Source organism: Lycorma delicatula, chromosome 2 (genome assembly GCF_047948215.1).
Source record: "Lycorma delicatula isolate Av1 chromosome 2, ASM4794821v1, whole genome shotgun sequence".
NCBI classification, from domain to species: domain Eukaryota; kingdom Metazoa; phylum Arthropoda; class Insecta; order Hemiptera; family Fulgoridae; genus Lycorma; species Lycorma delicatula.
This window is the reverse complement of record NC_134456.1, coordinates 93,785,191-93,810,563: the sequence shown is the minus strand read 5'-3', so window position 1 is coordinate 93,810,563 and position 25,373 is coordinate 93,785,191. Positions and strand designations below refer to the sequence as shown.

Below are 25,373 nucleotides of genomic sequence, written 5' to 3'. Positions count from 1 at the left end.
AATGGTTATTCTCTAAAATTCTGAGTTGCTGGTATTCAATTCTGTTGCTTCTAAAAACAAAAACACTTGTTTTTACTTACTTGGAGAAATTCAAATCAGCAGTTAAGCTATTTTTATTGTAATAAGTTCTTTATAATAAATAAATGAATGAATAAACAAAATAAAGTAATAAACAGCATTCCTAATAAAAAACTAAAACTACAATATTGCTAGACATTAACTAAAGACATAGATACACCTTGCTGATGTATATGCAGTAGAAGAATTTTTTACTCTTTCATCAGCTTGTGAAAGCCTTTGCTGAAGTTCTTTCACTTGCTCCTCAGCTCTGACCATTTCCTGAGTATAATTATCTTCAACATTTACTAAGTGAGTTCTTAATCGCTCAACTTCTTTTGCAAGACTAATTTCTTTTTCATGATGTTCCTGCACCTGGAATTATAAAAAAATTTATTTGTAAGAACTCAATAAATTATAAAACTATCACACAACCAAATTGTGTACAAAATTTACTAAATAAAATACATTTTAGAAATTAAAAGTTATTACTACAGAAATAAAAAAAGATGTTTACATATCAATACTAAGAATTAAAATTGTAAATAAATGAAGTAATAACACATTAGGTTAATAAGAAACTCGCATTTTAAGGAAAAAAGGCAAGAGAATGAAATGTAGCAGGAAAGAGTGTTTATTATATCAAGAGGGTAGCATCCCTTTTTATAAAAAAAATGAATAAAGTTAAGTTAGACTAATAACATCATTTAAGGCTATTATAAATACAAGAAATATCACATTACTAAAATAAGTATTAATATAATAACTAAACAAGCAACACTTATGACACACTACAAAACAGCACATATTCTACCTGTGTTTATAAGATGAAAATAAATCAACTAACATTAGCATCACTTTGGGTAATCTCAAAAATGAGTATCATTTTGGACAATTCCAGTGGAAAACAGAGAGTTAGCTTAAGAACATTTTAAACCAACTTCTCACCATAGTCTATCTTTAAGGCCTACATATGCTCTTAAAATGTTAAAAAAATTACTTCATCAAAATAAATCCAAAACCAAAATTAAAATTTAGTACAAATTGCTACTTGATCAAATAATCAAGGTTCATTGATTTCAAAGATAAAAAATTTCCCGATTTACCTATTCAAACTATATATCCTTGTTACATTATTGTAAAAGAGAATTGGTTAATTTTTTCAAATTTTTAACTTGATTTTTAAGAATGTAGAAAATGCTATCAGACACAACTTTTTGAAGTAAGTACACTACATACTCTAAAGAAGCTGAGGAAATAGATAGCCTTTAACCCTTCACGGGCGGCAATGTTTTATGGCTGTAGGAAAAACACATTTAAAAAAAAGTTCATGCAAAAACTACTTAAAGTAACTTAAAACATGAATAAAAAGTAACATATACATTGTGTTTTTGATGAATTCTGCCACCAATCTGGTTTAGGAACACTGTTTAATTATCTTGTGAGAAAAAGCTTACACAAAAACTAAACAATCTAACTGAGCACACTAGAATTTGCAAACCATAGGTGATGATTTTGGTTATGTTTACAATGAATTCTTTTTATGTAAAAGACACTAAGTAATAATAGTAACAGTGGTAATGTTGATGGTAATATAAAAAAAAAACATTTTAAAGAAGTAGTGCACCTAGGCAGGGAATAGTATAATATGGTTTTATATAATAATAATAATATAAATATTTTTATTCATTTCTTTCTGAATTTTTGTCTCGAAAATTTTGTGTGAATTCAAATGAAGCAAGCCGAAAATGAAGTTTTGGAAGGAACAGTTTGTAAACAAATTACTTAAATGAGTGAAAAACACAAATTTAAAAAACTGTCGAAGAAAACTAGAAATGGACCTCTAAATTTAAGGAATCTTAAGGATATACATATTTAAAAGACATATAAACAGAAGTTGACAAAATCCCTCTTACTCAACAGGATACAACCACTGAATCCTAGTGAAAGCTAATAAGAACAGTCCGCTTAAGCCATATGAAGAAAAAATAGGAAGACGAACTTCAGATCCGGTAAGAATGGGTGACTGATAAGTAGCTGCTTATGAATGAAAAGAGAAGAAATCTCAAAAACACTAACTTTGAAGAGAGAAAAACAGAATACAGGAAGGTGAGGGATAAAATGAAAAGTGAAAAATAAAAATTCTTAGAGAAGATATAAAGAAGTTAATAATCTTGTCAAAGGTGGTAATCTACTTAGCATACAATTAAGTAGCTAATTTCTTCTCTGCTAAGAAAAGAATCAAATGCAATGGATTGATGAAAGAGGACAAACAGCTTGATTTAAGCATACAGATATGGCAATTAGGTGGAAAGAATATCTGGAAAAGCTATATGGAAATGACATCAGTGATATGGTGTTTGAGAATGATGACGAAATTGACAAAGATGTTTCGGGAGAGCATACTATGAGACGAGTTTGACAAAGCAGAAGAGGCTTAAAAGACAGGAAAACTCCAGGACTTGATGAAATTTGACATTCTAACCGAATTAATAAAGACAGCAGGGGATAATAAGAAAAGTGAATTATTCAGCGTGATTTTCAGAATTTATGAGACAGTATCGTTACCGGCAGAGTTCAAGAAATGCCTTATTGTTTCTTTGCCAAAGACCTGAGCAAGAACATGTCAGCAATATCGAAAAACTCAGGCTTATCCCACATGCATCAAAGATTCTGACAACTATAATTTTAAGTAGAGGGGAAGAAATTCTCACACAGGATCAAATCAATTTTAGAAAGGGAAGCGGTACTTGAGAAGCAGTCTTGGTAAAAAATTGTGATTGATAAATGAAAAATGCATAAGGAAAGGAGGAAACCTTTGTAGCTTTTGTGATTTGGAAAAGGCTTTTGATAAGATTAAAGCGAATAAGCTAATTACAATATTGAAGGAAACAGGAGTAAAGTATAGACAGGAGAATAATATGGAATCTGTACAAGGAAGAAGTGACAATGATAAGATGTGGTGAACATCTGAGAATCAAAGATTAACAAGGGAGTGAGACACGGATGCTCACAGTCACTTCAATGGGTACATTCAGAGGGGACTGGATGAAGTAATGGAAAAGCTGGATGAATTGAATAAAAAAAATTAGTAAAAATACAAGTGAAAGTGACGTTGCGCTTTGCAAATGACATTGCAGTCCTTGCTCAAAACAGAGATTTTACAAAAAATGTAAAGAACCCTCAATGACACACACAAGTGATGTTAAATACAAAAAAACTAATTCTGGTGGACGAGCAGGCATGGAACAAGGCTACATACCCTAAATAGTCACCATTTAGGTTATACAGAAGAATTCATATACCTTGGCTGCAGATAACATCTGGGTACAGTAAAAGACAAGAAGGAAGCAGGAAAAGCCAGGCTAAAATTTCCTTCAATAAAAAAAAGGAATGTTTGTATCCAAAAATATTACTTTAGAATTGAGAAAACTTTATTAAAGACTTTGTATGGAGTGTACTGATTTACGAATGTGAGACATGGACCCTTAGTTCAGACGAAAAAAGGACTGAAGTGTTTGAACTATAATGTTGTCATGGTGCAGAACCCAGCTGTTTTTACCCCACAGATCTGAACATTTGCGCCTAATGCTTTCATGTAACCGCTTAACAATTTCACAATAGAACATATCCCATTAACAGTTTGACCAAGAGGAAACAATCATCATGGACTTCATGTTGCTGCGAACTTAGCATGCTTTTTTTCGCTGTGGTGAACTTGGCGACTTGCACTGCAATGACTGCTGCTTAGTTTCAGGGTCATACCCGTACACCCATGTCTCATCACCGGTTATGATGTTGGAGATGAAGTTAGGATCATCTCTTGCTGAATTTTTCAATTCACTAAAGACAGCTACGCGATTTTGTTTTCCGGTGTTGCGCTTGTTGATGGTCTTCCTGAACACTCATAGTCATCGACTGTCGTTCGTCCATCTTTGAATCGTTTGTACCACAAAAAAGTTTTACTTTTACTCATAGCATTGTCACCAAATGCTTCCACAAGCATGAGATGGGTTTCTGCACCAGTTTTTTTAAGCATGAAGCAAAATTTGATGCAGGTTCTTTGCTTTTTAAAATCAGCAATTTAGAACTTTGCTGAAGCAGTAAAACACAATGTTACACAACCGCACAAAAGTCAACAATGCAGCCTCTTACCATCACAGCTGTTGGAACATTGATTCACAAAGAGGACTGTTAGCCACATCTAGCAGCAGCAGGTTGTACCAGCAATGGTTCGCGTGCAAAATTCAAATTCCCGAACTTTTGGATAGCACCTCGTAGAACAAATACACAAAGCAATATGGACACAAAAATATTCCTGTAAAACTAGGTATGTTTTGATCATAAGAAATACAATGTAACCCTTAAATATAAATATACTTTAAGTTGCTCACCTCATTTTGAAGATATTTATTTCTTGTCTGTTCTTTTAATAAACTTTCAGCTAACTCTTTTTTTTCTTTTTCTAATGTGACAATATATTCTTTATCTTCTTCGGTCATACCAGGTGAGACCACTTGCAGCGCCTATAAAAAAAATAATATCACAATCCAAAAGCCAAGTTATAGTCTATTTTTAATGGAGAATTTTAAAAATGAATTTCAGTAAAATAAACAGTTATTGTGAATAATAGAAAAATTTCTAAATAACTATTTAAAATGTATTTTTATGTAAGAAATGTTTCCAAGAAAAAAACAATTTTAATTAATAAATTACAATTTAAGAAGCAAGATCCACTGCAATGCAGACTTATACAAATTAAAATGTTACGGCTTCACGATTTAAACTAAATTATTAACAAAGAGCGCAATATGCTTAAAGTTACAATCATGAATTTGGTAAGAAAGTGAATTTATTTTCAATCTTGAAAAAATAAAGAGAAATAAAATTATAATACCAACATAGACTAAAAAATTATGTGAAAAAATCAATCTTGAAATCCATATTCATATAAATATACTAGCAGCTACCGATGGCTTCTCACGCCTATTTGACGTGTAGCTTAAGCCCTTTGAAGCTCATTTATTTACTTGATATTCAGTTGGATATGCTGCTTAAAATTCAGCATGGGAGGTTTTTTATAACCTGTATATTTTTTTACACAAAAAGAAACAAACTAAAAACAATTCATTGAAATCAGTGCGCAAGTAGTCATTGAATCAAGAATTTTACATGTTTCACAAATCGATAAATTTTATCACAACTGCATAATTTCTTATTTTTTGAAAAATTAAAGTATAACAAATTTTTTTGTAGCCAAAAAGTTTCTCTATAAAAGAAAGAGAATAAATATTCATCAAAATCACTGTATTAATTTTTGCATGACTGACTGAATAACCCATAAACATTCAGATTTATAATTAAGCATTATATTAAAAATATGCATATAGTAAGTAATGTGCACATTAATCCGAACACAGAGAATCTTTTGTTTATTTCTATGTTGTGGCTAACTGCTTGACCACACCAATTCTTTAAGTTGTCCGTTTATTGTGAGATTATAATTCTTTAGTTATTTAACAATTTTTTTTTTGTTATAAATAGTGTTTTGTTTAAGTTTGTTTCGTTTTTCATTACAAAATCATATTTTCATATATTTTGTCCCATGTGTCTTCAATATATAATAATGGAAAACACTTCAATAAAACATTATAAGATTATTTCTCTTTATGAGCATACAGTACGACACATGATAAATAGTGTTTGTATGTGAAGATGGACTAGGGAGAGTGAAAGCAATTTTAAAATATTTTGCGCAACTGGTTCCTTTTCACCTCAAATGAAAGGCAAAGGTGGCCGGCTGTAAAAGAATAATTATTTCAACACAGGACTGTTTATTAGTGAGAAAAAGTAAACTTGATCCAAATTACCTATTAGCAGCTTTTAACACCAGCAATGTGAAAAAAAAGGCTCTTATGAGCCAAAGCAAATGCTAACTAAATCAAAGAAGACAGGAAAAATGTTCCGTCATCTGACGAGTCACACTTTTATGTTCAGTAACAAAGATTCCTCCATATATTAGAAAAGCATTAGATAGAATTATATCACCAGGTCACATTCAGCAATCACAGTTAAACATCTCTGAAAAAGTATTTTGTGGTTGTTTCACACAAGGGCTGTTGTGGGCCAAAAAAACCATGCAAAACTGGACAAAACAAGACTAGAATAATGTTGCATTATCAGGATGCAAAATGAAGGAAAGGGTTGCATCACAACCCTTTCCTTCACCTTGATATATACATCTCCTTTCATCATATCATCTAGTGAAAGTTACGAACAAGGGCCTTCACATGTGAAACTACTGATTGTTGGATAGAAGCCAGTGATTCATTTTATCAGATTCTTTTCTAATGTATGGAAATATACGTTATATAAGCTAATTATTCAATATCCTTTTGCCACTGAACGTAAAAATACTGTAATAAGAATTACTTGTAATTCTTATTTAAAAATAGCAATTGTAATTCCAATTTGTTTCAATGTGCAACAAAAGAAAAGTATTACATACTATCAGTCAAAACATAACCGGATACTCCTTAATAAACTACAAGTACTGAACACTGATTTTGGAAAAATTTGTTTTCTCACTGTAACTTGGCATGATGATGTAAACAATGAAAATAAATGTTTGTTAACAAAAAAATAACATGAATCAGGTTTCAGAAGAGGAAATTAAAAAAAAAATGGCCTGAGTAACCAGTGAAAATCACATATAGCTTGGCCAGAAATCACTTCAGAAAAAAGTCATGAGGAAAAAGTTTTACGTAATCTTTTTTAACGTACAAATTGAGATGTAGTGCATAACCATTCCATAATTGGTCATGTGCACTATTCAAAAAGGCACAAAAAAAATGAAGCTGATATTTGAGACTCAGTAGCTTTTTTATTTTTTTCCCCAAAACACTTCAAATTTTGGGGGGAAATAGCTGTAATGTTGTCCAAAAAGGACCCCCAAGCTGAATGCTGTAAGTTTCTTTTTTATAGCAAAATAAGTACTTTGCAAAACAAACTTAAGGAGTGTCTTTAAATTCTAAGCATACAGGGATTTCTGGGTCTACTTGGACTAGAATTGAAAAGGAGGAGTAAACTGAAACTTTTTCTTACCAAAACCATTACTTTTCAGCTCATTTTTCTATTTTTTATTAATGTTTATACAATTTTGCAATATTCTAAAATGCAGTATCTCAGCAAAAAAATATATATATTCAAATGAGACCAAATTTAATTGAAAATACTTTTGTTTCACTTTAAGTTTCAAAAGACTAATCGATTCAGTATTTGCAATAATGTGTTTTTATTGCAAAAATTCATATATTTGAAGCTAATTAACATTAAGGGCTAAAATTTGGAACTTTGATTAAAGAACATCCAAACATTGATTTGATGTAAGTTTCAACTTTTTTAGTGCCATGTTGTCCCAGAAAAAGCAATGACAAAATAGTGAACTAACCATGCAACAAGTTTGCACTAATAGTGTAGTGTGGTGTTGTATGCTTCACAGATCTTGAGTGCTCACAAATTAGTGACCACGATTACTTCAAACCATTGCAGAGATTAATATCTCTGTTTCTAGTCATTGAAAATAGATGATTTTTTTTTTTTAAAGTGAGGTTGCATGTTGAGATAACAGGAAAAAGCATAACAAACATGTAAATTACAACATTTCTTCAAGAAATGTCATATTTGCAGTATGCATTGTAATATTTGCAATCAAGTTATATACATTGGCTACAAACCGTACCGGTTGTTTTTTCTTATACTATTAATATTTAGACTGATTAACAGATATGTTTGAACATGTATTATTGTTTATAAAGCAATGAAATATGTATTAATGAATATCACAATCGAATTGCAGCGTGCATTGCACATACTCTGTTTCGTACGATGTAATCCAATTACCTAGTAGTGTAATTTTTATCTGTAATAAAAAAAGGATGATTTTAAGAATGCGTCAACACTGGAAGTAATATGAAATAAAAATACCGCTACTACTGGTTGTAAATTTTGTTATATCTTATTACAAAAAAAAAAGCATTGAAACAAAATTAAATGTATTAAATTACATTCCTTTGGTTTTTTCCTCTGATATTCCAGTATTTCTTCTGTTACTTCTACTGTATCTTCTTCTTATTCTTCAGATCACTTGGGCAATTTTTTCATTGGTTACTTCATCATGACAATTTACAGAGTGGTACAACCTTTCCTGAAAAATCTCAGTTCTATGTCTAATTCTCCTGGCCTACAATACAAAAATTTACCTGTAGGAATTTTAAACCAAAAATCTGAACTGGCTACAAAATTCTATTTTCACATAATATGATATGGTAACTTTATATATTTTGCTTTACATTTTACAAGAAGTATAACCTAACAAAATGAAATTGTAAAATTTGATCTAGTAAATTACATCAGGGATTGATTCCATGAAGTACTAAGAAATAAGATGTAGTAGGAAAATGTTCATGATAAGGGTGACCATAGCGTTTAACTGTTCGATTAGTAAATGTCACTTGTACACTTTTTTTAGCTTACCAGAATATAATACCATTATGGAAGATGTAACTGTAAATAATAACATTTGTTTAAACATTTTAAACACACCTCAAGAAATTAGTACTATGAATGTTCAAAATTTTAATATTTGCTGGTCTGCAGTTAGTAATGCATTCCCCTGAAATGTTATCTTGCACATTTTTGAAAAGATAACCACCAAACACATATACAAAAATATACATTGTAATCGTAATAATAATTTTTAAAAACAGCGTAACAGTTATTTATGCACAAATATATGACATATGATTGAACTAAATACCTAAAGGATGAAAAATAACTTAACAATAAAATCCATTGCAATATCACACAAAATTTGCTATTTTAAACTAAGTTTCAAGATTTTGTTTAACAGTTACAGTAACATATTGCAGCATGCAGCTGATGAATTAATACGTACCATAAATGAAAATTTAAATAAAAGACAGATATAGAGAAAAAAATATAATACTACAATAAAATATTGTTTCTATAATCATTTTGTAAAAATACACTTAAGTCTAATTTTAAATGCAACAAGTAGTTTATCAAAAATACACCTATCTAATCCACCTTCATCACTAAAATAAAAGAAGTAACAAATGAAATTACAGGATTAATAACATCGGTTGATGGTTGGCCTTCAGCCTCCTGCCGATCAGTAACTCTCAACAATTGAGAAGCATATTCAAGTTGATTTTGAAGAGTCTCTGCATGCAGTTTTAAATTCAATACTTCTTTATCTTGAAGTCTAACTGCTTCTTCTTTTTCCTAAAACAAATTATACTATAAAATGACAAAGAAATATTAAGTTTCAAATGCTATTTACTTAAATTAATAAAATAATTTTAATTACTTAATATAGCTAAAAAATTTTTAATTAAAATTAAATTTTAAAAGATTTCAAGAAAATCCAATAATTTGGGTAAGGAATTTAATTAAATTCAATCCAATCCACTTCAATAATTAAAGTCCTTAAACACCCAAAACTAACACTTACCAGTAGTTTTCTAGACTCCCAAAATATTAGATAGTTATCAATTTTAGTCGCTTAACCATACTTTGCTCCTTCTCATCATAGTATAACCATGATGATTTAAAAAATTAAAATTTTTTAAATTCAAAAACTAACAAACATATAAATGTTATTTTTTCATATCTGAATAATCTGAATTTAAAATTCCTTCAAACTAATTTAGTGTTACGTTAACATCCTTAAGATTTAAAATTCAAAAAATCTGTATTTGAATTGTACTAGTACTGAAAATATCGATAAATCAAGGTTCCATATAGTTCAATCCAGCCAGTGTAGAATATATATATATATATATTTTTTTTTTTATTATTTGCTTTTATTTAACTCCACCTGTATCTGTCACTACAGTCAAATTTTATAATCAGACTTGAATTTATTTTCTGATAAACTAAGAAGGAACAATTTTACATAACTGCTTGGATGATAATGTAATATGATAAAAAATATTAGGCAAAAATTATTTCTTCCAGCTAATATTAATATATTTTTATAAAGCATGAGACCACAAGAATATAATATTATGTGCAGCTACTTTCAATTTATCAATACAAAATATTAACTTTAACCTTCAACATTGGAATCAATGGAAACCATAAGGGCCTTTTTTGGTATTCCAACATGTGGTCAATCCTGATGGGGGAATTTTAAGACCACGAGTATCCTGTGAATAGGGGCAAATTTGGGAAATTGAACATGGCAATGCTTTGTGGCAGGCCAGATGGGATGAGGCAGAGGGTGGACATTGTATGCATGGTCTCTTTCCAGAGTGCAGGGCGTCTCTTGGGTCCAAACACGTACGTGACACAATATCTTTCTGGGCACAGCACTTTTAGGGCAGGTTTAGCCTGGTGGACTAAGGAATGTGTCTGCAATATGGACAGTTGGATGACGTTCATCATGTTTTGCATGAATGCTCCAAATACGAGTTGATGTGCACGGAAACTATATCGGCTCAATATTATCAGGTCAGCATTAGATATGTGTTAATTGGTGAAACCAAGACAAATGGGTCATAGTGGAGAACTTCATAAATTACTTATAAAACTCTTTATCTTTCAGGTAGGTAGTACACTTCAGTTTCTTATTTTTGTTCAGTTTTGTTTGAGACTTAGTTTAATGTGTTTTCTTTTCTTTTCTTAATGACAGCAGTACAGCGATGGGAATGTCACACGTGGCATTTCCATCGGTGGTATCCTGACTGAGGTAAGAAAAGGACAGGATATTCAATAAAGCCCATAAGGACTAGGTATGGAGGGAATAACATAGCAATCGAAAATGCCACATGGAGGGTGTCTTCCCCTACAGTCAGGACGTACTTTGACATAGTTGTAAATAAACTTTCTCCTTATTGGGCTTGCTGCAAATCATCATTAAATATTTGTTTTAAGGTCTGAGTATTCTTATATGAGCAACATACAAAAAAGTGTGGTGAAAGCATATGGAAAACATAATTGTATGCATAGCCTAATGCATGCAGTGCACACTACTTGCGTCTCCTCTTGGTGTACTATGCCTTGGCTATTGCTTCCCCAAAATATTTGAAACGGCTAGAGAACTTTTTCTTCATTTTTGTTTGAGCTTTCAAAAAATGTGTAATTATGTTGTAACACTTTACAGTAGAGAGTTATGATCAACAATAATAAATTTTTTGATTCATAGCATCAATTACACACACATTTAAAATTTTATCACAGCACGTATCAACTGATTTTTCGTAAGTTTCAGTATCAACTCTCAAATCATGCTGAAGTTGAATCAGATTGTCGAACAAATATCAATAAGTCTCATGTTGTTGATCATTTGTGAGTGATAAGAGTATATAATGTTTCAACAGATAATACATTGCAATGAATTTTCTGATGCTAATAACAGAAAAAAATATTGTCTTCCATATATTAATCTAGATTCACATTGTTCACGACAAAAGCATAGAGATTAGGAAGAATTCTCTTCTTCCTAACCTCTATGCTTTTGTAGTTTCACAAATATATCTACTAAAAATATCAATGTATCAATCTAATAAGTGTAGAAATGAAAATATAAATAAGATCTAAATATAAAAAGAAATTTTATGAGAAGTAAAAGTAAGAAATAAAAAAAGTAAAAAAGTGAAATAAAAAAGAGTAAAAAATAAAAAAAGTAAAAAAGTGAAATAAAAAAGAGTAAAAAATAAAAAAAGTAAAAAAGTGAAATAAAAAAGAGTAAAAAATAAAAAAAGTAAAAAAGTGAAATAAAAAAGAGTAAAAAATAAAAAAAATTACATTTCTACTTCCTTGTACAATGTAAAGATTATATTGTAATCGTGAAAAATTTCAGTTTTCAGACTTCTACAGAAATATTTATTTTGACCACCCCTGAATCAATTTTGACTAGTTTCAGAGTGACGATTATACATACTACATAAGTATCTATCTCACATAACTCAAAAACAATTAGCTGTAGAATGTTGAAATTTTGGACTTAGGACTGCTGTAACATCTAATTGTGCATCTTCCCTTTTGATTGCAATCAACTTGACTAAAAATGTCCAAATTTAAATTTTTTGGATTTTGGATATAACTGAGGTAATAACCCTTCACTGAGAGCTTTCCTACGATGTATCATAGGTGGTACTTATTTCCATTGGTTCCAGAGTTATAGTCAATAAAATTTTAGTTAATGAAATATCTGGATCTTACAAGTGGAAGGCACATCGGTTCGAAGCAGACTTCTTTCCTTTATTTTTTTTAATTTAAATATATTGATTTATTAATAATTACTAACTTCTGATTGTAAAAATTTTACAATAATTCAATAAAAAAAAAATATGAAGACAAATCAGACGTTATAAGTGAAATAAAATTTTATGTAATTTTCATTATAAAAAAATATATCTATAATTTAATAGGTGAACAAGAAAGTCATGTGGTGTCCACATCAATTTTTTTTAAATCTACCAAAAAAAATTCATTAGAGAAAAAAAAAAAAAAAAATTTTTTTTGGTTAAAATTTAATATAATTTAAATACATAGTTCCTTTTAACTACAGGGTTCTAATTAAAGTTTAATAAGCAAAGAAAGCAAATTACTGTTACTGATATTTACAACATCAAAATAATTTCAGATTAAATATCACTAATAAAAGCCTGAGATGCTCCAAATAATAAAATAAAACATAAAATCATTTACCACTATGTTTGATTTTCAAACAGATTGGTGAATTTTTTAAATATTTTAATCACTACGGAAAAAACATAACATTCTTTCACACATCTTAAGTTATTAAAATGGAGGATAGTCACTAATTGCAATAACTGTGAATTAAAGCATTAAGAAACTACTATACTATTATTATTCATTTTTGCCCTTAATGACAATGTTTGAACTTGAATGTTTCATGATTATGCAATTCTACATTGTTTTCTCCTTCTTTTTCTCTTACCAAAATCTATTCATTCTTTGACTGTGTTCCTGTTCCTTTGTTCTTTCCACTTTGTTTTCTTCTTTTCTTCCACTTCAAATTTCATGTTCAAATTTTGTTTTTAACTTTTCTTCTTTCTCCCATCATTTCTCTGTTGATCCCTGCTTACCTTAGATCCTCTTTTATTTTGCGATACCAATTGGTTTTCCTGATTGAGCCATTCATTACATCAAAGAGCCTCTTCATGAGTTTACTGTTGTTCATTCGCTGTATGTGCCCGTAGAATATAATTCAGCCTTTTCTGATCATGACTGAGTGTGTCTGTTAGTTCATATAATTTCCTGATTGGTTTCTTCATCCAATGCCATCTCTATGTACTGATCCAAAAGCTGTTTTAAGTATTTTCCATTTTTTTTTTTGTTTCTGCAATGCCTGATGCTCCAATTGTGATAGTTTCTGATAAGTACAGTGCCTCCGATAGCACAACTGTCTTGTATTGTCTTGAGTTTTGCCTGTCTCAAAATACTTGGCTTGTTATAGTGCAACCACGTGAGTCTATATGCTTTCTGCAGTTTTTCCATTATTTCCATGTTGGATGGATGCCTTGTTTGATCCTATCATTTGCATTTCAACTCTCCTTATGCTTCCATATTTTGTGTATATGGTTTTTGTGTCATTGTTTTGACTTTCTGTGTATTCTGTTTACTTGTGTGATACTTATAATCCCATTTTAGCAACAATTTGATGTAAAAGTTCCACTGCTTCTTGTGCTTCCTGTCTACTGTTGCTGGATATTGCCAGGTCATCTGCAAATGCCAAGCATCTGATGACTGTTTTGGTATCTTGTACTCTTCCCAGATATATCCCCCCCCCTTGACACGTTTTCCTACCATTTGATAATTTTTGTCCAAGATCATGTTGAATAACAGTGGTGAGAACAGTCTCCTTGTGTAACTCCTGTTTGTACCTTGAATGGTGCTGAAGTTTCCTCCATGAATTTTATCTTGATGTCCATTAGTGTCTGTTGTATGAGTGCCCTTGTTTTTGCATCTACACCATATTCTTCTAAACTATCAATGAGACTCTGTATGTAGACACTTAGGCATAAAAATGAAATGGCAACTAGTGGTCATGAAAGAAGAAAAGGAATTAACAGTTTTTTTAGTAAACAGCTATAAAATTCATTTTTTTTTTTTTTTTTTAATTTTTTTACAGTTAATACTTTTATTTTCTCAATTTTCTGTACATTTCCTGCTTTATATTCTTTTTTATTGTTTAGCACTCGTGCAAAGTTCCCTCCTTCATCACAAATGTTTTCTTACATGATTTAATTAAAAGCATATTTTAGTAGATTAAAACTGTAGTCTCAGTTTACATTTAAAATGACCATCTTAGTCTGCGCTATAGAATAGTGACTTCAAAGTAATGATCAAGATTGTACACATACCACTATAATTTTATTATTTGAAACTAATTTTTAAATTAAATCATTCAAATAAAAAAAATGTTTTGATGAAGAAGAAATTTCTGCAAAAATACTAAACAATCAAAAAGATGGCAAAGAGTACTGTGGAGCAAATAATTTCATAAACATATTTAGTTTTCAGAAATTCATCAATGAATCATAATTTATAAAAATATAAGTGATTGTTACTGCTCAATACATTACAAGGTAAATGGTTTATTTTTTAAATACTATTCAGCAAAGAATCATTAAGATATTAACATATCTAGATTTTTAAAAACCTTATATATAAAAATCACATTATATCATCAAAATTATAAAATATTAGGCTTAAATAAATTACTTTATTAATAACATAATTATATATTTATTTATGTAATATACTAAAGACTCATACATGTACTTTAATTAGATATATTTCAATGTTTTAAAATCAGCTGACATGTGAATTTCTTGGCTGGATATTCTTCTTATGGTCAGCCTTAAATTACTTATGCTCTGGTAAGTAGGTAAAAGAGTATACTTATGAGTGTATCTAAAATTAAGAAACTTAAAATTTAAGTATCTAACTTAAATTTAACTTAAGTATTAAGTATCTAAAATTTAGTGTACTTTTAAAAGAGACTGCCCAATTACAATGACCTTGATTTTATCTAGAAGTAATAAGCAACATATGGTCTCATCACCCTGTTCTCACTTCTTTATTATTTTAGTCAGTACTGTAATAAATTTGTATGTATAGTTTTGTGTACAGCCAGTCAAAAAATGATTAATTTAAAAAAATTTAATTAATGAAAATATTACAGCAAACTGCCAATCTGTGACTTAGTTTTAGTTTATGAAAGTTATCTTTGCAAAATCCTAATTGGAACTGAACCCCTCTGGTTATATTTGTTGAGAAGAATACATCTCCTCCCAGCTGAAACATTTTCTCATTTTTCAATTTATTACTCTCAGATACATTTCCATGAAACTTCTATTAAAAATTTTCAAATAATACTCTTTAATTTAAAAAATAATTTCTAAGAAAATCACCCAGACAGTAATGAGAGTTTTTTTTTTCATTATTCCCAGCCACTGATGAAATATTTTCTAACCCTTAATCTGTCCACCACATTTAAAAGAATTAAAAAATGTCTGTTATGGCGGAGCTATTTTCCACAGACTATTTTTCACTCATATGATTAGCTACATCATCTTGCTAAACACAATATCCAGTTCAAAATAAGTAATAATTTATTATATATAATATAATTTGCTTACCAATATATTATTAGTTTTTGAGGGCCTCAGACTTAATATAGCCCCACAAAAAGTAGTCAAGAGATGCGAGGTCTAAGGACCTTAAAGGCCATAAGCCCTTGCTTATTATTCGATCATCAAAGAACTCTTGAAGAAAATCCATGGTTTCTCGAGACGTGTGGCATGTAGCGCCGTCTTGCTGAAACCAGCAATACCGTTCTTGAGGTTCCAGGGGGGACACAAATTGGCACACAATATTCCTGTATTCTTCACCACTTACTGTCTGTTCGAAGAATATGAGTCCGACTATACGATGACGAGATATCGCACACCACACACCAATTTTTTCAGGATGCAAAGATTTGTCTTATAAAGCGTTAAGATTTTCAAACGCCCAAATTCGACAGTTTTAACTGTTCACATAACCATCAAAATGAATCCAAGATTCATCACTAAAGAACACTGTGTTTAAAAATTTGATTCCGTCATCGTTTACGAGAGACCTAAATGGACGGCAATATTGTAATCTCGTGTTTAAATCTGGAGGCTGAAGCTCTTGGACTAATCGTATGCGATACGGATACAATTTCAATTTTTTAGCAGCTTTCTGAACACTCTAATATGACAAACCGACTTGCGTGGAAAACTTTCGTAAACCTTACCGTGGAGAATTGAGCAATCTTGTTTACACATTCTCTAAAATGTCATCTGTCAAGCGAATTGGTCGACCGCTATATTTTCTGTTTTCTGTCGCAAACACTACCTGTCTCTCAAAATTGGTTTGCTAGCCTAGAAATTGACATTTTTTCTGGCGGAGGAACACCAACAAATTTAATTTGAAATGATTCTTTTACACTCGCGTACGATTTCGTTGCAAAATATTGTTCAAGAATGAAAACTCGTTGTTCTATGGTAAAAGACATTCTGTTTGTAACACGAACGGAACGGCACAAAAGTTTATACAGCTCAAGAAGAATCAACTCACACTGCCGTATCTATACTGGTTGAGTAGCGCTACAAACTTTGTGTCGCAAAACAAAATTTTCCTTTCTTAGAAAAAAATTATCAGACATAATTGGGTAACAGGACTAAAAAATCAAACTGTATAAAAAATACCATTATCAAATTTAATTTGTTCATTTATTAAATTATGATTATTGTATATATGGAATTTTTCAAGATTAAAAGTATTATAATAATTATTAGAGTAATCCAATACTTCTATGAATTTATTTCAGTCATGATAATGTTTAGTTTCCAAAATACGTTCAGCAAAATTTAAACGGTCTTTATATTTCTTTGTTATACAAATATGCTTTTTAGTTCCGATTAAAAATTATCATGGTCATACCAATATATCATAATTCACAAGTTTCACATTTTAAACAATATATGTCCATCAATTCAAATTATATTTATTACCATTTATTAGGGTTTTAGTTGGATCTCTATCACTAATATAATTTATGATTTTATTATTAGTTGTATATGCTGTTTTTAAATTAAATGATTTATATATTTTATTAAATTCTCTATAGTTTACATCATATTTCATTTTTACATAATCATTTCCCAAGTTATTACATTTTAGTTTTATTTTTTCTCTTACAATTTGAAGTGGCAATGTATTTAATATTATTTAATTTGTTATATAATTTTACAGTATCACGTTTAAGATGTTTAATTGCTCTGTAAATTTGCCATTTGCCAAATTAAATAAGATATAATGATAATTTAGTAGATAAATTATATCCAAATTAAAAAAAATATATGTAACTTTACAGTGTTGCCATTTTGGCTGCCAAAAAAAAAACTTGTCTCATTACTTTATTTACAGACTTTGTGTGCAACTAATAATAATATCATAAATTATATTAGTGATAGAGATCCAACTAAAACCCTAATAAATGGTAATAAATATAATTTTTGAATGGACAGGGTGTATACAGTTTAAAATGTGAAGTTTGTGAAATACGAAATACTGGTATGACCAATCGATCATTTTTAATTAGAACTAAAGAGCATTAACTGTATAATACGGAAATATAAAAACCATTCAAACTTTGCTAAAAATATTCTGGAAACTAAACATAATTATGATCCAAAAAAATTCATGGAAGTATTGTATTACTGTAATAATTATAATACTTTTAATCTCGAAATCTCCATATATACTATAATCATAAATTAATAAATGAACAAATTAAATTCAACGATGATATTTTATGAAAGCAAATAATAATTAAGCTGGCTAAACTGATTCCACAATCTACTTAGTTCATAACAATTGTGATATTACAGTACGGATGTAGTTACTTTGACTTAAAGACTTTTACAAAATGATGGTCAATTGTTATGTGTATAATTTAAATATGTGAGTTTTATACTTTTGTATATTTCAATCATAAATTATAATCCCTCCTGAAGGTGGCAGAATAGCCGAAAGCGCTTGTGGGAAACAAATAATACATCGATAAGCAGTTTATATTATATATAATAAATGTATTTTGCCAAAGATGCCATGCTAGAAAAACTTAAGTAATATATATTTAAATAATTAAACAAAAATAATAAATAAAATTGGTACGAAAATATTTCAATGTAATAAACTTGAACAAAACTTATTTTTATTAAATAAATGAATTTTTCAGAAAATCAACATGAAAAATATATTGTATTATATGTCTTACCTCAATTTTTTTATGAAGATCTAAAGAATTTTTATTCATTAATGCAATATCACTTGTTAATTTTGCTGTTTTAGTAAGTTCTTCACTTAACAATTTATTCAGGCGCTGAATTTCATTATGGTACTCTAAACCCTCCAGATGTTTGGCCTGTATTTAAAAACAGATAATTTGCAGAAAATAAATAACTGTACAATGCTGCCCATAAAAACATTATACTCTTATAATAAATATTATGAGTGAGCTTATTAAAAAAATTAGGTTGTTGAAACAATTTTAGATGACCTGACACAAGACATACGTAAACTGGACAAAGTGCAACTTCGACTTCAGATACACCAAAACTGGGATAGTAGTGTAAAGGAATAGATTTTTTAACCCCTTTTTTTGTAAGAAACAACACATTACACACATCACCACCACACAGTAAGGGAAGTAAACAATTTATGTATAATCAATAAAATTTGAAAGGGAAATATTGTATACAACAGTCACCAAACTTTTATCTTCTAGGTTAATTAAAAAAACTTAACTGTCTGAATATTGAAATTTTTAAGAGTTTAAATGTTATTCTTAACAATCTTAATCCACAGGGATGGTTTCCAACATTATTAGAATCTTGTCTGACTGAGAGTAACTAGTAATTTTTATCTACTTTTGGTATGCTATTATTTCTTCTTGTTAGGAGTATCTCATCAGCAGTCAAGTGTTTTGCTCATTCCTCTGTTCAAAAATTATTTGGAATACATAATTAGCACAGCTCGCTTAATGTATGCAAACAAAACAAAATAGATAGGAAGATTCAATCTATATGTGTCAAACTGCTTGGATATTATTATATTAGCTGAAGCGAGTTCAGTGCTTGTTAGCCTAAAGGAAAAAAGCTAAATAAATAAATAAAAAAAGTGTATACAAAAAAAAATCAGTTATTAAAAATTTAATGTACTTTAGTCAATATAAGTTACAATTTGATTTATACTAATCTAATGCTAAATCAATATAGATAGTACAAATTTTCACAAAATTTTGACTTAACAGACTTTAAATAAATTAACTGATAGAGCACAAATAACATTTTCTGAAAATTAGTTCCATAACATCACACACACACACACATACACACAAATTATGTTTGCATTCACTCCTAAATGGCACACTTTCATGTTTCTTAGAATAACATTGACTTTGGAGGTTTTCAGAATGGACAAAAAAGGGTAAAAAGGGGGTATTGCTGGTTAAGTATTTTATATGTTTTAATTACATCACTGTGTTTGTCAAAAACTACAAGGAACCAAGATGCAGTTCACTTTATACAGAGTGTCCCATATAAAACGCAACCCATCAATCACTCATCCATGAAATTTCAAAAGTCAAGCTTACTCCCCTACTCATTACTGAAATGGACTCGTCCAACATCTGAACATCGCGGCGACACAGTAGAAAACTACCGATAGTAACAATAATGCAATCATAACGTTCAGTGTATTGCTAGAGACAAGATGGTGTTTTCGCTAGATGAAGGTGTTTTCATTGTTGAGTCATACTTCAGTACGAAATCAGTGGTTGCAGTGCAAGATTTGTTTCGCCATAAGTACCCAGATAAACCAGCTCCTAACAAAACATCAGTATTAAGGTTAGTTGCAAAATTTAGAGAGACTGGTACTGTTAATAACAAGGAACATAAAAGATATGCGTCAGTGTTGAATACAGATACAGTCACTGAAATCAAAGACCGATTACTCACCTCGCCAAATAAATCGATCAGACGTTTGTCTGCTGAAATTTATTTGTCTAAATCAACTGTTCATCAGGCGGCCAAACAATTACAATTACAAACTTGTTGCATTCAAACTGTTCATACACTTCTTGAGCCCGACAAAGAAAAACGGCTACAATATTGTCAATGATTCTATTGATTTCTGCGTGAGGGAATTAATGTTACGGATTCGTTATTTTTCAAAGATGAAGCACGGTTTCATTTGGAAGGCTACGTAAACAGCCAAAACAGTAGAATTTGGAGTGCTGAAAATCCCCATGTTTTTTCACGAAAAACAATTACACCCGCTGAAGTTGGGCGTGTGGTGTGTGATATCGCGGAAGAAAATAATCAGTCCTATTTTTTTCGAGTACACCATTAATGCAGAATGATATCAGGATATTTTATTTCAGTTCATTGCACTCTTGGAAGAGGAAGACAGACACTGCTGGCTACAACATGACGATGCAACATCGCACTACGCAGGTTCAACTTCTGATTTTGTTGAGGAATTCTTTGGTAATCGTGTTATCGGTCGAGTCTTGTTGCCACAAAGATCTCCAGATTTGACTGCGGCGGATTTTTTTCTATGGAGTTACCTCAAAGAAAAAGCCTACAGCAACAAATCACGAACACTTGAACAACTGAAAGTCAATATTGAACAAGCTGTATTAAATATCCAGCCACAAACTTTGAAAAAGTTACAAGAAACGCTGTAAAAAGAATTGAAGCTTGTATTCAAGAAGCTGGCGGCCACTTCCAACATTTACTCTGTAAATGTAAGGTAATGGATGGTAATAATAAAAATTACATTTATATTTACACGTGCCTTTTTATTATTTCAATATCTACCAATATAAGGTTGGGTTGCGTTTTATATGGAACACTATGTATAAGGTAAAGTTTTGAACAGCCTTCAGAAGCTTTGTCAATCTTAAATTCACGCCAGCAAATCAATACAATAAGAGTAGAACAAATCTCTTGAAAAAATGTGGATTCCGCACATTATAACATTAATCAAGCTTTAGCCTTAAATACATTTATTAAATCTGTAGGAAAATGTTAAAAGAGATTGGTTGAAACCAATGATGGAGATAGATCAGATTATGTGTGTTTCTTGACAACTTTATTTATTTTTAACTAAGGTCTGAATTATTCTAAGGTAATTTATATTCAGAGGTAATCAAACAGATTTAATGTATGTAAATACTGAGATGTCACATACTTGGCAAACAAATTCAATAAATTTTAATTATACACTAAATAATAATTGTTTAAGTTGCTACAATATATGTAGCATCTAGAAAATTATACTGATAATAGGTAAGGTTTGGATGCACATTGAGAATATAATTAATAAGAGCTACTTACAAATCAACTATCAAGATGATTTGTTCATCGAATAGAAATATTATCTTAATTTTTCTATATAAAACTTTCAAACACAGTATAAACTTTCAAAAATGTGTATAATAAATATTTTATGTTTATCCTTTAAAAGATTGACCATAAGATCAGCCTCACGCAGGAGAAATCTTGTAGTCTTGTCGAAACCTCTGCGTAATGAGGTTTGACTACAGGGTTTCTAAATTAAGAGATCTCAACAAGTGATTGGATTTAATAACAGTCTGTTAAAAGATAAGTTGAAGAAGATACATCTTAATATTTAAAATTGTTTTGCAATACAATTATCTTTCCCTAAATATAACTTGCTTACTTAGTACTTTTTCTATCTTCTATTAAGTTGCAGTAAATTTTTTTTATACAAAAAGATGTACAATTACCATGTGTGCTTTTATTTAATGAATGAATTAAGAAAGAATACATTTAAGTTTGAATAAATAAATGCAAGAACCATGGAAGTAATTTGAATGAAACACTTATACTTTAAATTCTGATCATCAAAAGAAAGTTAATAATAATAAACTATAGAATTTTAAAATGTGTAAATCAAAATTAATTTTCAAACATTTTCTTTATTTTGAATTATATGAAATAATTTACAGCAACAAAACTGAAATACATACAATTTTAAAAATATTTTGTCAATTTTTTTCTCCATTTCAAGGCTATAGGGTTCAGCAGAAAATTGTTTTCTATCATAAAGCAAAAAACCCGTATAATTTACAACTTTATCCAAAACACTTTTTCAAATACCCTTGATTTAACTCAAAAATAAAACAGGTGCGTCACTTTCTATATACATATAAATAATGTACACAGGTGGCTTATTCAAGGTATATCATCAACTTTATTTACCTCAATGAATCTGAATTTTTCATCCATAAGAAAAATTAAGAGATTTAGGACTTAGGAGATTGGGACCTGTAGAATCAATACATCCTTGGAATGATCTAGCAGTGGGTAGTCTTGGTGACTGATGTAGCGATTCTTGTTTACTGTCCAGTGTTAGTACAATGATCAAGTGCCCATCTGATAACAGGCTGATGAAGTGCCCATCTGGTAAAGTTGGGCCTTATCTCCAAAAATACAAATTTGTAGTCCATATAATAAGCAGATGCTTATTTAGGGTAAAAACTGATCTTTCTATTACATTCAACAAACATCTGCTTTACTAAATATATAACTAAAATTGAGGATTTCAACTGTATACACCAAAATCTGTCAACTTACTTATTTTGAATAATGTTAATAAACCATTAAATAAAAAGAAAAGAATGAAAAAAGATACCTGTAAACTTTTTATGAGTTGATTGCGTTCATCCAGAAGTTGTGTCAATTGCTGATTTAAGTTATCACATGAAAGTTTCAGTTCTTCATTCTCTTTTTCACGATCAGCTATTGCTTGAGACAATTTTGTGATACTATCTAAAGCCATTTCATGCTTTTCTTTACTTTTTTCAAAATTTTCACCTTCTGTTTGGATAACTGTTAACTCTTGCTTTAATTTCAGACACTCCTTTTCAATTTCATCTTTCGTGTTTTCCATTCTTTTTAACTGATCAGTTATCTTTTGCAGACAGTTACTTTTATCATTTAACTCTGATATTACATCATTTAATTTATCTGTTAATGAAATCTTTTCTTTTTTAAATGACTCTTGTTCATTAACAAGATCAGAAATAGTTTTTTCCAATTCTGAACACTTCTGATATAATTTATCACATTCTTCTTTTTTTTCAAAAGTAAATTGTTCTAAAGCTGAACATTTTTCCTGTTCTAAAGTTTTTAAGGTTTCCTCTAAATTTAAAATAGTCGTTTCTAACTCAACAGATCTTTTTTTCCAGATGTCAAGTTCTGCATTTTTCTCTGAATTAATTTTCTGTAATGCAGATTTTTTTTCATGTTCAGAATGATTTAATTTATCTGTGACATCCTTAATAGTGTTCTCTAATTCTGAACACTTTTTTTCCAGAAAAACTTGTTCAGTACTGATCTCTGCTATTTGAGAGTTTTCTTTTTCTGCAGCTTTCAGAGTCTGTTCTAACTCAGCAATAACATTTTTTAATTCTGAGCACTTCAACTGCCAAACATTACACTCAAGAGTTTTCTCTGTATTAATTTTTTCTAACTGAGGAAACTTTTCTTCTTCAAAATTTTTAATAATTATATTTAAACTGTAAATTTCATCAATCTTCTTTTTTAATTCTTCATCTACATTCATAATAGCTGATTTTAAACTATCATTTTTATTTGACATTTCACTCAAGTTTTTACTGCTTGCTGCATACTTTTCACTGACTTCTTCCAACTGCATTTTAAGTTTATTGATATCTTCATCTTTAATAGAACATTTATTCTTTAAATCCTTTATGTTATAATCGACACTTTCATAAATTTCTTTTAATTGTTCTAAATTCTTATCAGAAGTCGATTTTTCTAAAATTAACTCACACATCTTACGCTCCTTTGATTCATTTTCAATCTTTAAAGAAACAATTATTTCATCCAATTCCAGACACTTAGATTCTAATGAAGAAAGTTTTTTGCATGTACTGTTATAAATTAAATCTAATTCGTTTAATCTCATTTCTTTCTCTTGATATAATTCATTTAAAGATAATATTTCCTTTCTCAACTGTTTTGTCTCTTCTTTTGAAATTTCAAGCTCCTGTAATACATCACTATTTTTTAAAGTTTCTTTTTCAATATCTTTGCGACATTTGTCCTGAAGTTCATCTAATTTTTTCTGTAATTCTTCATCTTTAATTTTCATTTCTTTTAAATCAGAATTTTCTTTTTCAATTGAATCTTTAACTTTTATTAAAGCGTTCAATTCATTTCTCAATGACTGCTCATTCACTTGAAGCATGGCCAATTCATTTTGCAAGTTATCTTGATTTTTAATCATCGCTTCATTTGCTTGTAAGCGTTGAGTTAAATCAAAAATTGTATTTCTTGCACCATCAAGTTCAACTTCTAGATTTGATCTAACTTCCCGTAAAACATTTACTTCTTTTTCTAAAATATTATTCTTTTCATCCAAGGCTTCTAATTCTTTATTATTTTCCGGTATTGGCTGTAAAGTATTGCACTGTTTAGTCAACTGTTCTACTGAAGCTTGAAGACGCATGTTCTCATGCTCTACTGCATCCAATTCATCTTCTACTTCTTGCAGCTTATATTTTAATTTTTTAACTTGAGCATCACTAGTTTCTTTTTCATTCAGAAAATTGTTAAACATCTTTACTACTGCCGATATAACTCCTAACACTGAATTCATAGATTCATTATTTTCATAGTAATCAAGTGGTATACTAAAAGGCACTAAATTCTGGATTTCAGTCAATAATAATTTCTCATAATTCATTTTAATTTCTGTTTCAATTTCTAGATGTTTTTCTTCAGTTTTTTCTTTATTTAATGTCTCGTTTACAATTTTTAATTCTTCATATTTGTTTTTAAGTTCTTCAAACTCCACTGATAGCTGCTCATAACGTTTTTGGATCTCTTCCTTTGCTGCAAGCATTTGCTCTGAAATTAACCATAAAAAAAAGGATAAATTTGTCAGTTTAGCGCCATACTGAAGGTACCTTGCAATAACCAAATAAAATTTATGTTACATACATAATTTAATCCATAAAATTTTAAATAATCAGTAGAATTATGAATCTGAAGTATTAATTTAAAAAATAGGCACCTAATTATTCACCTTTAATTACTTCAGTTTAATTATTTGTTACTTCATATTAAAAAAATATATAACAAGTATAACATTAGTAATAATAAAATATT

General features: G+C 29.6%; 1 protein-coding gene across 3 annotated transcripts in view; it reads right to left on the bottom strand.

Annotated features, from left to right (window-relative positions):
• Positions 1-25,373, bottom strand: part of LOC142319004 (uncharacterized) — a 267,597-nt gene that overhangs the window by 51,118 nt on the left and 191,106 nt on the right. For all 3 annotated transcript variants that reach the window (XM_075355789.1, XM_075355790.1, XM_075355791.1), the window contains 5 exons: positions 22,870-25,112; positions 18,425-18,571; positions 9,205-9,363; positions 4,452-4,583; positions 239-432 (listed from right to left, as the gene is read on the bottom strand). In XM_075355789.1, the coding sequence (XP_075211904.1) occupies positions 239-432; positions 4,452-4,583; positions 9,205-9,363; positions 18,425-18,571; positions 22,870-25,112 (2,875 nt within the window). The remainder of the gene's footprint in view (positions 1-238; positions 433-4,451; positions 4,584-9,204; positions 9,364-18,424; positions 18,572-22,869; positions 25,113-25,373) is intronic.